At 36.8% G+C, this 19,664-nt stretch overlaps 1 protein-coding gene across 4 annotated transcripts in view; it reads left to right on the forward strand.

Moving 5' to 3' along the window:
- Positions 1 to 19,664, forward strand: part of ARHGAP32 (Rho GTPase activating protein 32) — a 749,023-nt gene that overhangs the window by 301,875 nt on the left and 427,484 nt on the right. For all 4 annotated transcript variants that reach the window (XM_053691545.1, XM_053691546.1, XM_053691547.1 and 1 more), the window contains exon 4: positions 16,955 to 17,039. In XM_053691545.1, the coding sequence (XP_053547520.1) occupies positions 16,955 to 17,039 (85 nt within the window). The remainder of the gene's footprint in view (positions 1 to 16,954; positions 17,040 to 19,664) is intronic.

The raw sequence follows: 19,664 nt of genomic DNA on the forward strand, positions 1-19,664 counted from the left end.
TTTTTTTTACCGTACCACATATTAAAGTGAATGCAAATTTTGATGCTAAAGTGCCCGTTTTTTAAAAGTTCGATTAAAAACAGGGGCACTTTAATTCATCAAAATTTACATTTCACTCATGTTGTGAAAATACTTACCTTTTAATCTTGACAGTTGCTGCATCACTTTCTCCACCCATCACAAAGCCTCTTCCTGGGTCTAAAATGAGGAATCCGGCTTCCTCCAATCACGGCGTTAAATCAGACACGGATTCCCCCGGGGGAAGATGTGATTGGAGGATGACCGATCTGTCATTTCTGACGTAGGAAGAGGCTTGCGACGACCGGGGGAAGCTGCAGCAGCTGTCAAGATTAAAAGGTAAGTATTTTCATAACACGAGTGAAATGTAAATTTTGATGAATTAAAGTGACCCTGTTTTTAATTGAATTTTTAAAAACTGGGCACTTTATCATCAAAATTTACATTTACTTTTAGCTGCTGTATGGCGACATTAGCCTTTTCATTATTTCATCTGTTATGCCTTACATATTGAATTACTTTCAACGCTATACTACATATGTTGAAATCTGTGAACAAGACCTTTGTCTTATTGCATCTCCTGAGGGGTCCTGGGGGGCTCCAGGAGGGTTATTTTCATTAATGATTGTGTTACAGATGTCATGGATAATAACCTGCTATAGTTTTTATATGCAGATATCAATATGCCTGAGTTACCATTGTGCTACCTAAATTGATCACTGTAAACATTTTTGTATAGATTCCCAATCCAGGGGTTTGAGGGGGCCCTTGGCTAGGTTAATTCTTACATTGATTATATATGGGATGTTTTTAGCGATACCTTCCATCATTGCTTAAAGCATATTATTTATAAGTGCCTCTCTTCTTTGGACAACGGCCGGCTCCATGAGGGAGCAAATACATAGATAGCACAATAAAAGTATATGCCAACTAAAAATCTCATACATGGTACGATGAGGTACTAATGGTGACCTGGAATGTTGTAGTCAGTTCATTATTTGAGGTAAAGATGGTGCCCATGCGGTATTAACATTAAGGTCCAAACCACCCAGGTGTAAAAAATATCCTTGAGGCATTACCCTTAATTCCTTAAAAAAGGAATCCCACCCGTCTTTACAATACCCAGCATAATATGTATACTAATTTTGAATGTTGACATTTGGCTGAGCTTTGGCTCATAGGTTAAAGGTGAAAATAAATACCATGATATCACAAGAATGAAACAAATGTGAAATAAATGTGATAAAATAATAAAGAATGAAGACTAACAAAAGTGTACTAAATACTCATAAAAAGTTCTTTATAAGGATATGTGTGTAATTTTCGGAATCTTCGATCTTCTATTTTCCTTTGATCCTCATATAGAAAGAGAGAAAGAAATGCCACATAGCGTGATTCTGTGATTATTCAAGATGCAGAATGCGTGTTTACAAATGCTTACTCACATGAGATGGAGCTATAGCCTAGCTCAGGTTTATGCGCACACCCGGTATTATACTGTTGGGTAAACAGTTGCTTGAGCCGGATTTAGGTAAAAAAGATTTATTAAAATACAAATGTAAAAAGCGTCACAAGGGCTGCAAGAAACACCAAATATACATAGGGTTGGCAATACAATTAAGTAGTTGCTCGCATTGAGCTTATACACAGTACTAGAAACTTAGGTCAGGAGTGCAGAAACTTAACCACACAACCTTTCCATTCAGAGTCCAGCATATGTTGCTCTCCTTACTGGTGTGCAGAATCTTGGAAAGACGCCAAGGGTAAGAAACAATGTATCCGACGTACGTTTCGCAAAGGAGCTTTTTCAAGGAATGGTGTGCGCATGTCTGAAAGTCTTATTTAAGTGTTTCTGATTTATTGAGCCGGATATCCGGTATTGAGTCCTCCATTTTGGAAGTGGGCATATTTCTGATTATCCCTTCTTATCCCGCCGATACTTGTGCACAGGAATCATAATTATTATTTCTATATATATGAGTTAAGGGCAATAGTGATTTTATCTCAATTAACATTTATAAACATCCTAACTATAAGACAATTTTCGCTAGCAGGTCTAATACATAGCGTATCATTCTATGACATTTGAGAATTCTTGTGTGACATATCGGTTTAGATCACATTATTCATCACTTGTACTCTCATACTATTTATTCATAACAAGGATATACATGTTTGAACTAAACATCACAACAAATTTGCCTTTAAAACATATCTACATAGTATCTATATAGATTAAATTTCCCACAACTAGTACTATTTGGTAACTTTCTCAGGCTATATGAAGCAGTGTGTTCTTTTCAATCAGACACAGAGTTTTATCAGAATATCGATAATTTTTATATTATCTGATTTCACTATAAAGATATAAAATGCTGGGGGAATTTTCTGATAATAGGGACTGAGTTATATCTTTATTTTTATAAGAAGTGATGTAACTCAAAATCCTTGTTAAGGCCGTTCGGTATGAAACTATCCATAATGTGGATCCATTTCATCTCAAGCCGACCCAATTGATTTTGTACATCACCTCCTCTCCAGCTATATTCTACCTTCCTAATACCAAGGAAGTCAAGATCTTCTATTCTCCTATTGTGTATTCTATCGAAATGTGCTGATAATGAGTGTTTTTGGAGACCTTTTTCTATGTTGTAAATATGTTCATTTAGTCTGACTTTCAGAAGCCTAGAGGTGCGACCAATGTAAATTAAATTGCACGAGCATCTTAGTAGATATATTACGTTCTTACTGTTACATGTAATGAACTGATTAATATCATAAGTTTTATTGCCATCAACAGAATGAAATATGTTACAAACTCTTGGTCCCTTTTTCATTTTCTTGCAAGCATTACAAAACTGACACCTTCTGAAGCCTGCTTGTGGAGACGATAACCAGTTAGCATTAGGGTTTATTCTTTCCGCTTTTGTAATATTATGTGAAAGTTGTAATTTTAAATTAGGTACCTTTTTAAAGATTATGTTTGGTTTATCCTCTATAATTTCTGACATACTAGGGTCTCTAAAGAGAATACCCCAATGTTTTTGTATAATGTCTCTGATTTCTTTACTCTGAGTACTATGTTGTAGAATGAGTCTACTTGCTGTTTTTGTGTTGTTTAATGCCGATATTTCTTTATCTCTTTGTTTGTAATGTAATAATTCTTTCCTATCTAGTTTTGCAACTTCCTCTATTTTTTCCTCTAAGAAGGCTTTAGGATAGTTTTTTTCTTTAAATCTATCTTTTAACACTTTCGCTTGAGTCTGAAATACAGTTTCGTCTTTACAGTTGCGTCTCAGACGAACGAATTGCCCCTTTGGTATATTCCTTAACCAATGTTTCTGATGACAGCTGTCAAGACTGGTATAATTATTCACATCAATACTTTTAAAATTTTTTTTTGTTTTCAGTGTATTATCCTCTATGTAGATTTCCAAATCGAGGAATTCTACCTTAGTTTTACTATGGGTCCATGTTAATACTATGTTGAACTCATTGTTTGCTAGATATTGTTTAAATTCGTCCAACTGACATACTGTTCCTGACCAAATCAGGAACAGGTCGTCTATGTAACGACGATAGGACACCAGATATTGCGCCCAGGGGGAATTATGGATGTAAATGTTTTCCCAATTAGCCATATATAAATTGGCGTAGCTGGGCGCAAATCTGGTGCCCATCGCCGTTCCACTAATCTGAAGATAATAGTCATTGTTAAACCAGAAAAAGTTGGTCTCAAGAATAATCCTAATCCCCTCCAAAATGAAATGTAATTGTTTAGGGTCAAGGGTAGTGTCTTCTTCTAAGATGTTTTGTACTGATCTAATACCTAACTCTTTATCTATGATGGTATAGAGAGATGTTACATCTCCAGTTACTAATAGCCAATCTTTATTCCATTTGATGTGTTCAAGATCATTTAATATACTAATTGTATCTTTTAAGTACGATTTTGTATTTTTGACATATGTTTGTAAAAACGTATCTATATAAGCTGATAAATTGCTAGTATGTGAATTGATCCCAGACACGATAGGTCTTCCCGGGGTTTTTTTTTGATCCTTATGGATCTTGGGAAGTATATAGAAATTTGCAGTTTTAGGGAATTTGTTATATATATATTGATATTCTTTCTTATTTAGAATGCTTTCTTTTAGCCCTTCATTTAAATATTTTTCAATTCTTTTCTTGAAGCTAAATGTAGGATTAGAATCTAGTTTTTTGTATGTGTTTGTGTCGTTCAACTGTCTAAGACATTCCTCATTATATTTTTTCTTGTCCATAATGACTGTGCCTCCGCCCTTATCGGCCGGCTTCACCACTATCTCGTTGTTACTTTGTAATTCTTTTAATGCTACTTGTTCCTCCTTGGTTAAATTCGATGTATAATTTGTTTTTAAATGTTTAATGTCCCTGTGTACTAATTCCAAGAAAGTCTCCATTGGAGCTGATTTGTATTGAGTGGGGTTAAACATCGATATGTTTTTAACGTCTGCATGTCTATATTTGTTAATTTCAGGGATTCTCTCTGTTATAAATGGATTGTTCAAAAAATACTTTTTAATACATAGGTTCCTTATAAACTTTTGTATTCCTATGTACGTATCGAATTTATTAATCCTGTAGCTCGGGGCAAAGTTTAGTCCCCTATTTAGGACTGAGGTCTGTGCTTCTGTTAATGTTATTGTAGATAAATTAAAAATCCCTTTACCTGTTATCTTCTTATTTGTATTTTCTATAGTAGATTTTGGTTTACTGGATTTCTTATTTGTCAGTGTTCTACCCTGTCCATATTTCTTCTCCTTTTGTTGAATAGGTCTGAATCTGTTCGATCAATACTTTTATTGTTAGAAACTGAACAGTTGGTTGATATATCTTTACAGCACCTAATCCTAGGTTGTTTTTTAGCACTTAATTATATGCATAAAGGTTTTTTCTAGCATATTTAGTTCATATGAACTCATATATAAATTAAAAACACGTTTAGTCACTTATTTACAAAAATTGTTTATAACACTCATCACCCGTAGCTATATGAATAGATAGGAAGACTGACACAATTGAAGTTGTCTTTTATATACCAACTCTGAAACAAATACTAATACGAGCAGATAAAAGTTTGAAATTTAAGAAGCACTCTGTTAGGATAAGTTCTATTAATATTAGCAAATAATTATATTTGCTAAAAAAATTTTTAGATCTAGACTTATTTCGCATCTAGATAAAATAAAGACCAGAGATGTCTCTATTTCTTAATAGACGCACAACTACATCAGGTGCCGATGATTTCTTTGACAATTCTGACACCACTAATGAGAGCTTAGAAAATCTATTAAGGGAAGTAGAGAAACAGATGTCTAAAGAAATCAAATACCACCTAGAAATAGTTACTCTAGAAAAATATTTAAAAGAACAAATTACACCTAGAGGCTTACGGATTTTTAAAAATCCAACCTTTGGACAAGATAATCTGATGTTTATAACTAAATGGAATCACATTCTTGAAGAATGTACTAAGAAATTGATGAATTTAATCATCAATGAAAGAAAGAAACTTTTGGATGCAGTAAATGAAGAAATTAATATGTTAGAACAAAAAATTATTCCTCATATGAGCAATAAAAATTATGAAGAATTGTCACAGAAAATAGCTGAAAACTTAGAATCTCTGAAGAAAGAGATAAAAAACACCAAGAGAAGAAAATACTTTAGAGATCATGATGATTACAAAGAGAGGAAAGAAAGGAATTTTAAAACTAAAAACTCCCGAGCTATTAATTTTAACGATAATAACAGAACTAACATAGACAGCCAATATAATGAAAACAAACCAAGACACAACAATAGAGCGATGTACAATAATAGCAATAGGAATAGATACCATCAAAACACTTTGGCAAACAGGGAGAGAGAAAATTACTACTCATACAATAATGAGAGAGATCCAAGACAGGGTAATAAGGGCAATAACCACCAGTATGAAATAGGGGGTGGCAATCACATACAACACAAAGGGAACTTTTATCAGACAGAACAATATAAGAAGGATGATTATGACTGGCAACAACCCAGAAATCCCTTCAAAAAACAGAGGGTATATTATCAGGAGGATATCCCTACACATAACAGATTTGACACCCTAAATAGATACAACTCAGAAGAGGATGAGGAGGTTTTTTTAGAGGCAGGGAAAAGAAGATACAATCGAACAGATTCAGACCTATTCAACAAAAGGAGAAGAAATATGGACAGGGTAGAACACTGACAAATAAGAAATCCAGTAAACCAAAATCTACTATAGAAAATACAAATAAGAAGATAACAGGTAAAGGGATTTTTAATTTATCTACAATAACATTAACAGAAGCACAGACCTCAGTCCTAAATAGGGGACTAAACTTTGCCCCGAGCTACAGGATTAATAAATTCGATACGTACATAGGAATACAAAAGTTTATAAGGAACCTATGTATTAAAAAGTATTTTTTGAACAATCCATTTATAACAGAGAGAATCCCTGAAATTAACAAATATAGACATGCAGACGTTAAAAACATATCGATGTTTAACCCCACTCAATACAAATCAGCTCCAATGGAGACTTTCTTGGAATTAGTACACAGGGACATTAAACATTTAAAAACAAATTATACATCGAATTTAACCAAGGAGGAACAAGTAGCATTAAAAGAATTACAAAGTAACAACGAGATAGTGGTGAAGCCGGCCGATAAGGGCGGAGGCACAGTCATTATGGACAAGAAAAAATATAATGAGGAATGTCTTAGACAGTTGAACGACACAAACACATACAAAAAACTAGATTCTAATCCTACATTTAGCTTCAAGAAAAGAATTGAAAAATATTTAAATGAAGGGCTAAAAGAAAGCATTCTAAATAAGAAAGAATATCAATATATATATAACAAATTCCCTAAAACTGCAAATTTCTATATACTTCCCAAGATCCATAAGGATCAAAAAAAACCCCCGGGAAGACCTATCGTGTCTGGGATCAATTCACATACTAGCAATTTATCAGCTTATATAGATACGTTTTTACAAACATATGTCAAAAATACAAAATCGTACTTAAAAGATACAATTAGTATATTAAATGATCTTGAACACATCAAATGGAATAAAGATTGGCTATTAGTAACTGGAGATGTAACATCTCTCTATACCATCATAGATAAAGAGTTAGGTATTAGATCAGTACAAAACATCTTAGAAGAAGACACTACCCTTGACCCTAAACAATTACATTTCATTTTGGAGGGGATTAGGATTATTCTTGAGACCAACTTTTTCTGGTTTAACAATGACTATTATCTTCAGATTAGTGGAACGGCGATGGGCACCAGATTTGCGCCCAGCTACGCCAATTTATATATGGCTAATTGGGAAAACATTTACATCCATAATTCCCCCTGGGCGCAATATCTGGTGTCCTATCGTCGTTACATAGACGACCTGTTCCTGATTTGGTCAGGAACAGTATGTCAGTTGGACGAATTTAAACAATATCTAGCAAACAATGAGTTCAACATAGTATTAACATGGACCCATAGTAAAACTAAGGTAGAATTCCTCGATTTGGAAATCTACATAGAGGATAATACACTGAAAACAAAAATTTTTTTTAAAAGTATTGATGTGAATAATTATATCAGTCTTGACAGCTGTCATCAGAAACATTGGTTAAGGAATATACCAAAGGGGCAATTCGTTCGTCTGAGACGCAACTGTAAAGACGAAACTGTATTTCAGACTCAAGCGAAAGTGTTAAAAGATAGATTTAAAGAAAAAAACTATCCTAAAGCCTTCTTAGAGGAAAAAATAGAGGAAGTTGCAAAACTAGATAGGAAAGAATTATTACATTACAAACAAAGAGATAAAGAAATATCGGCATTAAACAACACAAAAACAGCAAGTAGACTCATTCTACAACATAGTACTCAGAGTAAAGAAATCAGAGACATTATACAAAAACATTGGGGTATTCTCTTTAGAGACCCTAGTATGTCAGAAATTATAGAGGATAAACCAAACATAATCTTTAAAAAGGTACCTAATTTAAAATTACAACTTTCACATAATATTACAAAAGCGGAAAGAATAAACCCTAATGCTAACTGGTTATCGTCTCCACAAGCAGGCTTCAGAAGGTGTCAGTTTTGTAATGCTTGCAAGAAAATGAAAAAGGGACCAAGAGTTTGTAACATATTTCATTCTGTTGATGGCAATAAAACTTATGATATTAATCAGTTCATTACATGTAACAGTAAGAACGTAATATATCTACTAAGATGCTCGTGCAATTTAATTTACATTGGTCGCACCTCTAGGCTTCTGAAAGTCAGACTAAATGAACATATTTACAACATAGAAAAAGGTCTCCAAAAACACTCATTATCAGCACATTTCGATAGAATACACAATAGGAGAATAGAAGATCTTGACTTCCTTGGTATTAGGAAGGTAGAATATAGCTGGAGAGGAGGTGATGTACAAAATCAATTGGGTCGGCTTGAGATGAAATGGATCCACATTATGGATAGTTTCATACCGAACGGCCTTAACAAGGATTTTGAGTTACATCACTTCTTATAAAAATAAAGATATAACTCAGTCCCTATTATCAGAAAATTCCCCCAGCATTTTATATCTTTATAGTGAAATCAGATAATATAAAAATTATCGATATTCTGATAAAACTCTGTGTCTGATTGAAAAGAACACACTGCTTCATATAGCCTGAGAAAGTTACCAAATAGTACTAGTTGTGGGAAATTTAATCTATATAGATACTATGTAGATATGTTTTAAAGGCAAATTTGTTGTGATGTTTAGTTCAAACATGTATATCCTTGTTATGAATAAATAGTATGAGAGTACAAGTGATGAATAATGTGATCTAAACCGATATGTCACACAAGAATTCTCAAATGTCATAGAATGATACGCTATGTATTAGACCTGCTAGCGAAAATTGTCTTATAGTTAGGATGTTTATAAATGTTAATTGAGATAAAATCACTATTGCCCTTAACTCATATATATAGAAATAATAATTATGATTCCTGTGCACAAGTATCGGCGGGATAAGAAGGGATAATCAGAAATATGCCCACTTCCAAAATGGAGGACTCAATACCGGATATCCGGCTCAATAAATCAGAAACACTTAAATAAGACTTTCAGACATGCGCACACCATTCCTTGAAAAAGCTCCTTTGCGAAACGTACGTCGGATACATTGTTTCTTACCCTTGGCGTCTTTCCAAGATTCTGCACACCAGTAAGGAGAGCAACATATGCTGGACTCTGAATGGAAAGGTTGTGTGGTTAAGTTTCTGCACTCCTGACCTAAGTTTCTAGTACTGTGTATAAGCTCAATGCGAGCAACTACTTAATTGTATTGCCAACCCTATGTATATTTGGTGTTTCTTGCAGCCCTTGTGACGCTTTTTACATTTGTATTTTAATAAATCTTTTTTACCTAAATCCGGCTCAAGCAACTGTTTACCCAACAGTATAATACCGGGTGTGCGCATAAACCTGAGCTAGGCTATAGCTCCATCTCATGTGAGTAAGCATTTGTAAACACGCATTCTGCATCTTGAATAATCACAGAATCACGCTATGTGGCATTTCTTTCTCTCTTTCTATATGAGGATCAAAGGAAAATAGAAGATCGAAGATTCCGAAAATTACACACATATCCTTATAAAGAACTTTTTATGAGTATTTAGTACACTTTTGTTAGTCTTCATTCTTTATTATTTTATCACATTTATTTCTCATAGGTTAAAGGGACACTGTACCCAAATTTTTTCTTTTGTGATTCAGATAGAGCATGCAATTTTAAGCAACTTTCTAATTTACTTCTATTATCAATTTTTCTCCGTTCTCTTGATATCTTTATTTGAAAAAGAAGGCATCTAAGCTGAGGAGCCAGCAAATTTGTGGTTCAGAACCATGGACAGCAATTGTTTATTGGTGCTGCCCAATCAGCAAGGACAACACAGGTTGTTCACCAAAAATGGGCCGGCATCTAAACTTAAATTCTTGATTTTCAAATAAACATACCAAGAGAATGAAGAAAATTTGATAATAGGAGTACATTAGAAAGTTGCTTCAAATTGCATGCTCTATCTGAATCACAAAAGAAAAAATTTGGGTACAGTGTCCCTTTAAGGTTTAATTATGTTAACAGTTACAAAACCCTTATATCTTGTCTCAGTATAACCAATAAGGATCTAAGTGCGACCTACACTGTATATATTGTTCAGATAGCTTACACTTTTATCTTGCAATAGTCCAAACCATACTTGCATCCCTTTGCTTCATTTAGATGCAATTACTAACCCCCCCCCCCCCCCGCTGGTGGATATGTTTGTTGTTTTCTCCAACATTGGTGTGTCCGGTCCACGGCGTCATCCATAACTTGTGGGAATATTCTCTTCCCCAACAGGAAATGGCAAAGAGCACAGCAAAAGCTGTCCATATAGTCCCTCCTAGGCTCCGCCCACCCCAGTCATTCTCTTTGCCGCTGAACAAGCAGCATCTCCACGGAGATGGTGAAGAGTATGTGGTGTTTAGTTGTAGTTTTTTATTCTACTATCAAGAGTTTGTTATTTTAAAATAGTGCTGGTATGTACTATTTACTCTGAAACAGAAAAAGATGAAGAGTTCTGTTTGTGAGAGGAGTATAATTTTAGCAGCAGTAACTAAAATCGTTTGCTGTTTCCACATAGGACTGTTGAGATGAGATAACTTCAGTTGGCAGACTTTTCTGCTTAAGGTATGACTAGCCATATTTCTAACAAGACTGTGTAATGCTGGAAGGCTGTCATTTCCCCTCATGGGGACCGGTAAGCCATTTTCTTAGTCTCAAACAGAATAAAGGGCTTAATATGGGCTATAAAACTGGTAGACACTTTTATGGGCTAGATCGATTGCTTTATTTGAGCATTTTATACAGCTTGATGTTGAAATTCACACTTTATAAACTTTGGGGAACGTTTTTTTACGTCAGGCACTGGTTTAGACACCTTCCCAGTCAGGAAGGGCCTTCTCTCTAGTAGGCAGAGCCTCATTTTCGCGCCATTACTGCGCAGTTACTTTTGAGAGCAGGACATGCAGCTGCATGTGTGTGGGTCTGAAAGTAGTTGAAAAGGTTCCTAGAAGGCTTCATTTGGTATCGTATACCCCCCTGGGTTTGGTAAAGTCGCAGCAAAGGCTGTAGCTGGGACTGTAGAGGGGTTAAAACTGTAAACGGCTCCGGTTTCGTCATTTTAAGGGTTAAAGGTCTAAGATTTGGGGTGCAATGCTTTGAATGCTTTAAGACACTGTGGTGAAAATTTGGTTGAACAATTCCTTCATAGTTTTTCACATATTCAGTAATAAAGTGTGCCCTGTTTAAAATTTAAAGAGACAGTAACGGTTTTGTTTTAAAACGGTTTTTTGTACTTTATTGACAAGTTTAAGCCTGTTTAACATGTCTGTGCCTTCAGATAAACTATGTTCTGTATGTATGGAAGCCAATGTGTCTCCCCCTTCAAAATTGTGTGATAATTGTGTCATAGCGTCCAAACAAAGTAAGGACAGTACTGCCACAGATAGTAAAGTTGCCCAAGATGATTCATCAGATGAAGGAAGTAGACATAGTTTTACATCATCTCCTTCTGTGTCTACACCAGTTTTGCCCACGCAGGAGATCCCTAGTACTTCTAGCGCGCCAAGGCTTGTTACTATGCAACAATTGACGGCAGTAATGGATAACTCCATAGCAAATATTTTATCCAAAATGCCTGCATTTCAGAGAAAGCGCGACTGCTCTGTTTTAAACACTGTAGAGCAGGAGGGCGCTGATGATAATTGCTCTGTCATACCCTCACACCAATCTGAAGTGGCCATGAGGGAGGTTTTGTCAGATGGGGAAATTTCTGATTCAGGTAGAATTTCTCAACAGGCAGAACCTGATGTTGTGACATTTAAATTTAAATTAGAGCATCTCCGCGCACTGCTTAAGGAGGTGCTATCTACTCTGGATGATTGTGACAACCTGGTCATTCCAGAAAAATTGTGCAAGATGGACAAGTTCCTAGAGGTTCCGGTGCACCCCGACGCTTTTCCTATACCCAAGCGGGTGGCGGACATAGTGAATAAGGAGTGGGAGAAGCCCGGCATACCTTTTGTCCCCCCTCCTATATTTAAGAAATTATTTCCTATGGTCGACCCCAGAAAGGACTTATGGCAGACAGTCCCTAAGGTCGAGGGGGCAGTTTCTACACTAGCCAAGCGCACTACTATTCCTATTGAGGATAATTGTGCTTTCAAAGATCCTATGGATAAAAAATTGGAGGGTTTGCTTAAAAAGATTTTTGTACAGCAAGGTTACCTCCTGCAACCTATTTCGTGCATTATTCCTGTCACTACAGCAGCGTGGTTCTGGTTCGAGGAACTAGAAAAGTCGCTTAGTAGAGAGACTCCGTATGAGGAGGTTATGGACAGAATTCACGCACTTAAGTTAGCTAATTCCTTTATTTTAGATGCCGCTTTGCAGTTAGCTAGATTAGCGGCGAAAAATTCTGGGTTTGCAATTGTGGCGCACAGAGCGCTCTGGCTAAAGTCTTGGTCAGCGGATGTATCTTCCAAGACAAAATTGCTTAATATCCCTTTCAAGGGTAAAACCCTTTTTGGGCCAGAATTGCAAGAGATTATCTCAGACATCACTGGGGGTATCCCACAAGATAGGCCTGAATAAGTCTAATTTTCGTTCCTTTCGCAATTTCAGGAACGGACCGGCCTCCAACTCTGCAGCCTCTAGACAAGAGGGTAATGCTTCACAAACCAAACCAGCTTGGAAACCGATGCAAGGCTGGAACAAGGGTAAGCAGGCCAAGAAGCCTGCTGCTGCTACCAAAACAGCATGAAGGAGTAGCCCCCGATCCGGGACCGGATCTAGTAGGGGGCAGACTCTCTCTCTTCGCTCAGGCTTGGGCAAGAGATGTTTAGGATCCCTGGGCACTAGAAATAGTTTCTCAGGGTTATCTTCTGGAATTCAAGGAACTACCCCCAAGGGGAAGGTTCCACATGTCTCACTTATCTTCAAACCAAATAAAGAGACAGGCATTCTTACATTGTGTAGAAGACCTGTTAAAAATGGGAGTGATATACCCAGTTCCAACCGTGGAACAAGGGATGGGGTTTTACTCAAATCTGTTTGTAGTTCCCAAAAAAGAGGGAACTTTCAGACCAATTCTGGATTTAAAGATCCTAAACAAATTTCTCAGAGTGCCATCGTTCAAAATGGAAACTATTCGAACGATTTTACCTACAATCCAGGAGGGTCAATTTATGACTACCGTGGATCTAAAGGATGCGTATCTACATATTCCTATCCACAAAGATCATCATCAGTTCCTAAGGTTCGCCTTTCTGGACAAACATTACCAGTTTGTGGCTCTCCCATTCGGGCTAGCCACTGCTCCAAGGATTTTCACAAAGGTACTCGGGTCCCTTCTAGCGGTTCTAAGACCAAGGGGCATTGCAGTGGCACCTTACTTGTACGACATTCTGATACAAGCGTCTCTTTCAAAGGCAAAGGCTCACACAGACATCGTTCTGGCCTTTCTCAGATCTCACGGGTGGAAGGTGAACATAGAAAAAAGGTTCCCTGTCTCCGTCGACAAGAGTTCCTTTCTTGGGGACAATAATAGATTCTTTAGAAATGAAGATTTTCCTGACAGATGTCAGAAAGTCGAAACTTCTAAACGCTTGTCAAGTTCTTCACTCTGTTCCACGACCTTCCATAGCTCAGTGCATGGAAGTAGTAGGGTTGATGGTTGCAGCAATGGACATAGTTTCTTTTGCGCGAATTCATCTAAGATCATTACAACTGTGCATGCTGAAACAGTGGAATGGGGACTATACAGACTTATCTCCAGTGATTCAAGTAGATCAGAAGACCAGAGACTCACTCCGTTGGTGGCTAACCCAGGATCACCTGTCCCAGGGAATGAGCTTCCGCAGACCAGAGTGGGTCATCGTCACGACCGACGCCAGTCTAGTGGGCTGGGGCGCGGTCTGGGACTCCCTGAAAGCTCAGGGGCTATGGTCTCGGGAAGAGTCTCTTCTCCCGATAAACATTCTGGAACTGAGAGCGATATTCAATACTCTCAGGGCTTGACCTCAACTAGCAAAGGCCAGATTCATAAGATTCCAATCAGACAACATGACTGTTGCTTACATCAACCATCAGGGGGGAACAAGGAGTTCCCTGGCGATGAGAGAAGTGACCAAAATCATAAAATGGGCGGAGGATCACTCCTTCCACCTATCTGCGATCCACATCCCAGGAGTGGAAAACTGGGAGGCGGATTATCTGAGTCGTCAGACATTCCATCCGGGGGAGTGGGAACTCCACCCGGAGATATTCGCCCAGTTGACTCAATTATGGGGCATTCCAGACATGGATCTGATGGCGTCTCGTCAGAACTTCAAGGTTCCTTGCTACGGGTCCAGATCCAGGGATCCCAAGGCGACTCTAGTGGATGCATTAGTAGCGCCTTGGACCTTCAACCTAGCTTATGCGTTTCCACCGTTTCCTCTCATTCCCAGGCTGGTAGCCAGGATCAAACAGGAGAGGGTATCGGTGATCTTGATAGCTCCTGCGTGGCCATGCAGGACTTGGTATGCAGACCTGGTGAATATGTCATCGGCTCCACCATGGAAGCTACCTTTGAGACAGGATCTTCTAGTACAAGGTCCATTCGAACATCCAAATCTAGTTTCCCTCCAGCTGACGGCTTGGAAATTGAACGTTTGATTTTATCTAAGCGTGGGTTTTCGGATTCTGTAATAGATACTCTGGTACAAGCCAGAAAACCTGTAACTAGAAAAATTTACCATAAAATATGGAAAAGATATATCTGTTGGTGTGAATCCAAGGGATTCTCATGGAGTAAGATCAAAATTCCTAGGATCCTTTCCTTTCTCCAAGAAGGTTTGGATAAGGGATTATCAGCGAGTTCTCTAAAGGGACAGATTTCTGCTTTATCTGTCTTGTTACACAAACGACTGGCAGCTGTGCCTGATGTTCAAGCTTTTGTTCAGGCTTTGGTCAGGATCAAGCCTGTTTACAGACCTTTGGCTCCTCCCTGGAGTCTGAATTTAGTTCTTTCAGTTCTTCAAGGGGTTCCGTTTGAACCTCTACATTCCATAGATATCAAGATGTTATCTTGGAAAGTTCTGTTTTTGGTTGCTATTTCTTCTGCTAGAAGAGTTTCTGAGTTATCTGCTTTGCAGTGTAATCCGCCCTATCTGGTGTTCCATTCAGATAAGGTTGTTTTGCGTACTAAACCTGGTTTCCTTCCAAAGGTTGTTTCCAACAAGAATATTAACCAGGAAATAGTTGTGCCTTCTTTGTGTCCGAATCCAGTTTCAAAGAAGGAACGTTTGTTTCACAATTTAGATGTAGTTCGTGCTTTAAAGTTCTATTTAGAAGCAACAAAGGATTTCAGACAAACGTCTTCTCTGTTTGTCGTTTATTCTGGCAAGAGGAGAGGTCAAAAAGCTACTGCTACCTCTCTTTCCAATTGGCTGAAAAGCATCATCCGATTGGCTTACGAGACTGCCGGACGGCAGCCTCCTGAACGCATCACAGCTCACTCTACTAGGGCTGTGGCTTCCACATGGGCCTTCAAGAACGAGGCTTCTGTTCATCAGATATGTAAGGCAGCGACTTGGTCTTCCTTGCACACTTTTGCCAAATTCTACAAATTTGATACTTTTGCTTCTTCGGAGGCTATTTTTGGGAGAAAGGTTTTGCAAGCCGTGGTGCCTTCTGTTTAGGTAACCTGATTGGCTCCCTACCTTCATCCGTGTCCTAAAGCTTTGGTATTGGTTCCCAAAAGTTATGGATGACGCCGTGGACTGGTCACACCAATGTTGGAGAAAACAGAATTTATGCTTACCTGATAAATTACTTTCTCCAACGGTGTGTCCGGTCCACGGCCCGCCCTGGTTTTTTAATCAGGTTTGATGAATTTCTTTCTTTAACTACAGTCACCACGGCACCTTATGGTTTCTCCTGTTTTTTCTCCTGTCCGTCGGTCGAATGACTGGGGTGGGCGAAGCCTAGGAGGGACTATATGGACAGCTTTTGCTGTGCTCTTTGCCATTTCCTGTTGGGGAAGAGAATATTCCCACATGTTATGGATGACGCCGTGGACCGGACACACCGTTGGAGAAAGTAATTTATCAGGTAAGCATAAATTCTGTTTTTATTTAACCCCTAGTTTTCAAATGCTTTAATACTATAGGTCCAAGAGTGACCAACACTGTTTAAGGGGCCTAGACATTTTAATGTACATTACATGATTTAGGCTACGCCGTAAATATCTGACATGGCTGTTTCATACCCTGTAAAACCATATGTTGTGTTATCCCCAATAAAAGCAAAGACACGAAACACTGAGATTGTGATATAAAATGTTTGTACATAGTAAAACAACTTGTTTTTAATTCGTTATGTTCCTTTTAACTTAAAGTGACACAAAACACGGAATTAAACTCGCATGATTCCGGTAGCGCAATCAATTTTCTAAATCTTTCCTGTTTATTTCTGTTATAAAATGTACTTTGTTCTTTTGTTCTTTTTTATTGAAGCATGAATGTGTCTGAAGCACTATATGGCAGTATTTTTGCAGCAATGCTTGTAACAATGTTGTACATTGCCATCTAGTGCTCAAACATGGTTCTAAACATTGTTGGAACACTTCTGTAATATATTGCTTCAGGCTCATGTATACTGAGCTTACTTGGGTATGGTCTTCAATGTCCCTTTAATGGTCAAGTAGTACTGAGTCTGTAGAATACAAGCTTTGATCCTTATCTTCTGCTTTTGTTTTATCTTAATTTACAGATTATCCTTTACAAAGGGGCACTTCCCAAAGCTTGCAGAATGTGCACATTTCCACTATGAAAATGTAGACTTCGGAAACATACAGGTAAGGGCCCAAATGGGCAATACAACCTAAACCTGATAGAGAGATAATAAATACTAAAAGCTGCTGAAACCTCTAGAGCTGTTTAGTTTTGGTTGTAAAGCACTTTATTATCTGTAAACCACTGATTTGTAATGCACAGTCACTGCATGAATGACTATAAATAAGCTTCATGCAAACAACAATTACCTTATTACACCACTAGGGCGCACATGGAGTTCAGGACTTCTATGATTACACTGCAGGTATAGCCTATAGTATGCACAGCACGTGATATTTTATTGTGCATACTGTGAAAAAGCAACCAATCAGTTCTGGTGTTGTGTGTATGTGTGTGTGTATATACACACACACACATATATATATATATATATATATATATATATATATATATATATATATATATATATATATATATATATATATATATATATATACACCCCCCCCCCCAGAACTTATTAGTTCTGGTGTTGTGTATGTGTGTGTTTGTATATGTATGTGTGTGTATATATATATATACACACCCACACAGATTAGTTCTGGTGTTTGTGTGTGTATATATATATATATATATTCTGACAAAAAGAAGGGTTTGTGGATATGACGCAAAGGTAGAGTCCACTAGACCATACCTAAAAAGAGGGTAAAATGTTAACACTAATGCTGCCTATAACTACCTATTGAAAAAGGAGGTACCCCAATACCTCCTAATTCAATATAATGAATTTAGATAAGAGAAAAAAAGGGGGACAGTAGAGTATACAAGGGCGCACAGTTAACAATTGAGCCCTCAAATATGAGTATTAATTAATGTCAAAGTTATTGAAAATAAAATTGTCAAAGTGACTGAAAATAAAAAGAGAGTACATTCCTCCTCTTAAAAAGAATGGGGGCAAATTAAGTGAGTCACTACAGTACATGTAAAAAAGTATAGAGAGTGTGGATAATATCTAAATGTAGTCGTAATGAGTAGCTATTTTGTGGAAATAAATTTCTTAAAAATAACTAGATTGCTCATCGCTTAATTAATATGCTATCAAATAAAAACCAAACAGTATATAATACCTCTGTTCAAATAACAACCCATAGACAGTGGTACAACTTATATATACATAGTACACATGTAATATAATATAATCAATAGGGTGAATTAATAATGTCCACACCGTGAATATAAAAAAAAAATTCTCTCCGGGCACTGGGACTTATTTGGCACGAGAATTTTTTTTATGTTCACGGTGTGGACATTATTAATTCACCCTATTGATTATATTATATTACATGTGTACTATAATTTACTCTCTTTTTATTTTCAGTCGCTTTGACAATTTTATTTTCAATAACTTTGACATTAATTAATACTCATATTTGAGGGCTCAATTGTTAACTGTGCGCCCTTGTATACTCTACTGTCCCCCTTTTCCCCCCCTCTTTTTTCATATATATATATATATATATATATATATATATATATATATATATATATATATATATATATATATATATATATATAATATATATATGTGTGTATATATATATATATATATATATGTGTGTGTGTGTGTGTGTATGTGTATATATATATATATATATATATATGTGTGTGTGTATGTATATGTATATATATGTGTGTGTGTGTATGTATATGTGTATATATATATATATATATATATATATATATATATATATCTCGAACCCTAAATGATGACTTGATGATATAGGCTGTCTATCAATAATTTGTCTGTCCATCTATTATCTATCTTTTTATCTCTATCTTTATCTAATCATCTTTATCTATTTATCTTATCTATCTATTTGTTCTATCTATCTATCTATCCTATCCATCTATTTATCCTATCAGTCTATCCTGTCTGCAGTGGTGACTCTAGGGCATACGGGGGGCTATTTGTTCATTCATTACTGTAGCACCCTGAAAACCTCAACATTTCCCAGCTGCCCTGAGTTTGCCAGGCTGTACAAGGAAAGAGGTAACTTCACCCCATGGAATGTGCTCGTGTTCCGTGTTTTGCTTCACCATCTGCGCTCTGAGCAAACATGGGAGCAATCACACATTCCTGGAGCCTATAGCTAGTTGTATGTATATTTTAATTAAGCCCCCTGTAGTTACACCATGTGATCAGAGGGTTGGCTACAAATATTCCTCCTCTCTCCAATCTAAAGGGTTACAAGCACCTTTTTCAGGTTTTAGCAATAATTTTAGTTAAAATCGCCCAGGCTTTGTAAGGTTAAAAACATTATTATTTTTTCTGTGATTAGGTGTTGTTAGTATTCTGCAGTTTCAGTTTGAGATTTCATGTGATATTTTTGTTGACAGCGACAAATTGTACGTTTATTTTTCCATTTCTACAATTCGGTTTAATTTGTTCCACTTTTTTTATTTGGAAGTATTTTTTTTACTACAACCTAAAACTAAACTGTGGATCAAATACCAGCCAGGAACATGGCAAATGAATACAGCAGACAACATCTGAACAAGACACTTAAATTCCCTAAACAGCTGAGCTTTCATTTGTATTCAGAACTGATAAACGCTGCCAATTTGTTGATGTAATTAAGTTTGCAGACATATTGATCAGAGTGCAGATTTATGTATGTAATTCATTCATT

This window comes from Bombina bombina, chromosome 8 (assembly GCF_027579735.1).
Source record: "Bombina bombina isolate aBomBom1 chromosome 8, aBomBom1.pri, whole genome shotgun sequence".
Lineage (NCBI taxonomy): Eukaryota > Metazoa > Chordata > Amphibia > Anura > Bombinatoridae > Bombina > Bombina bombina.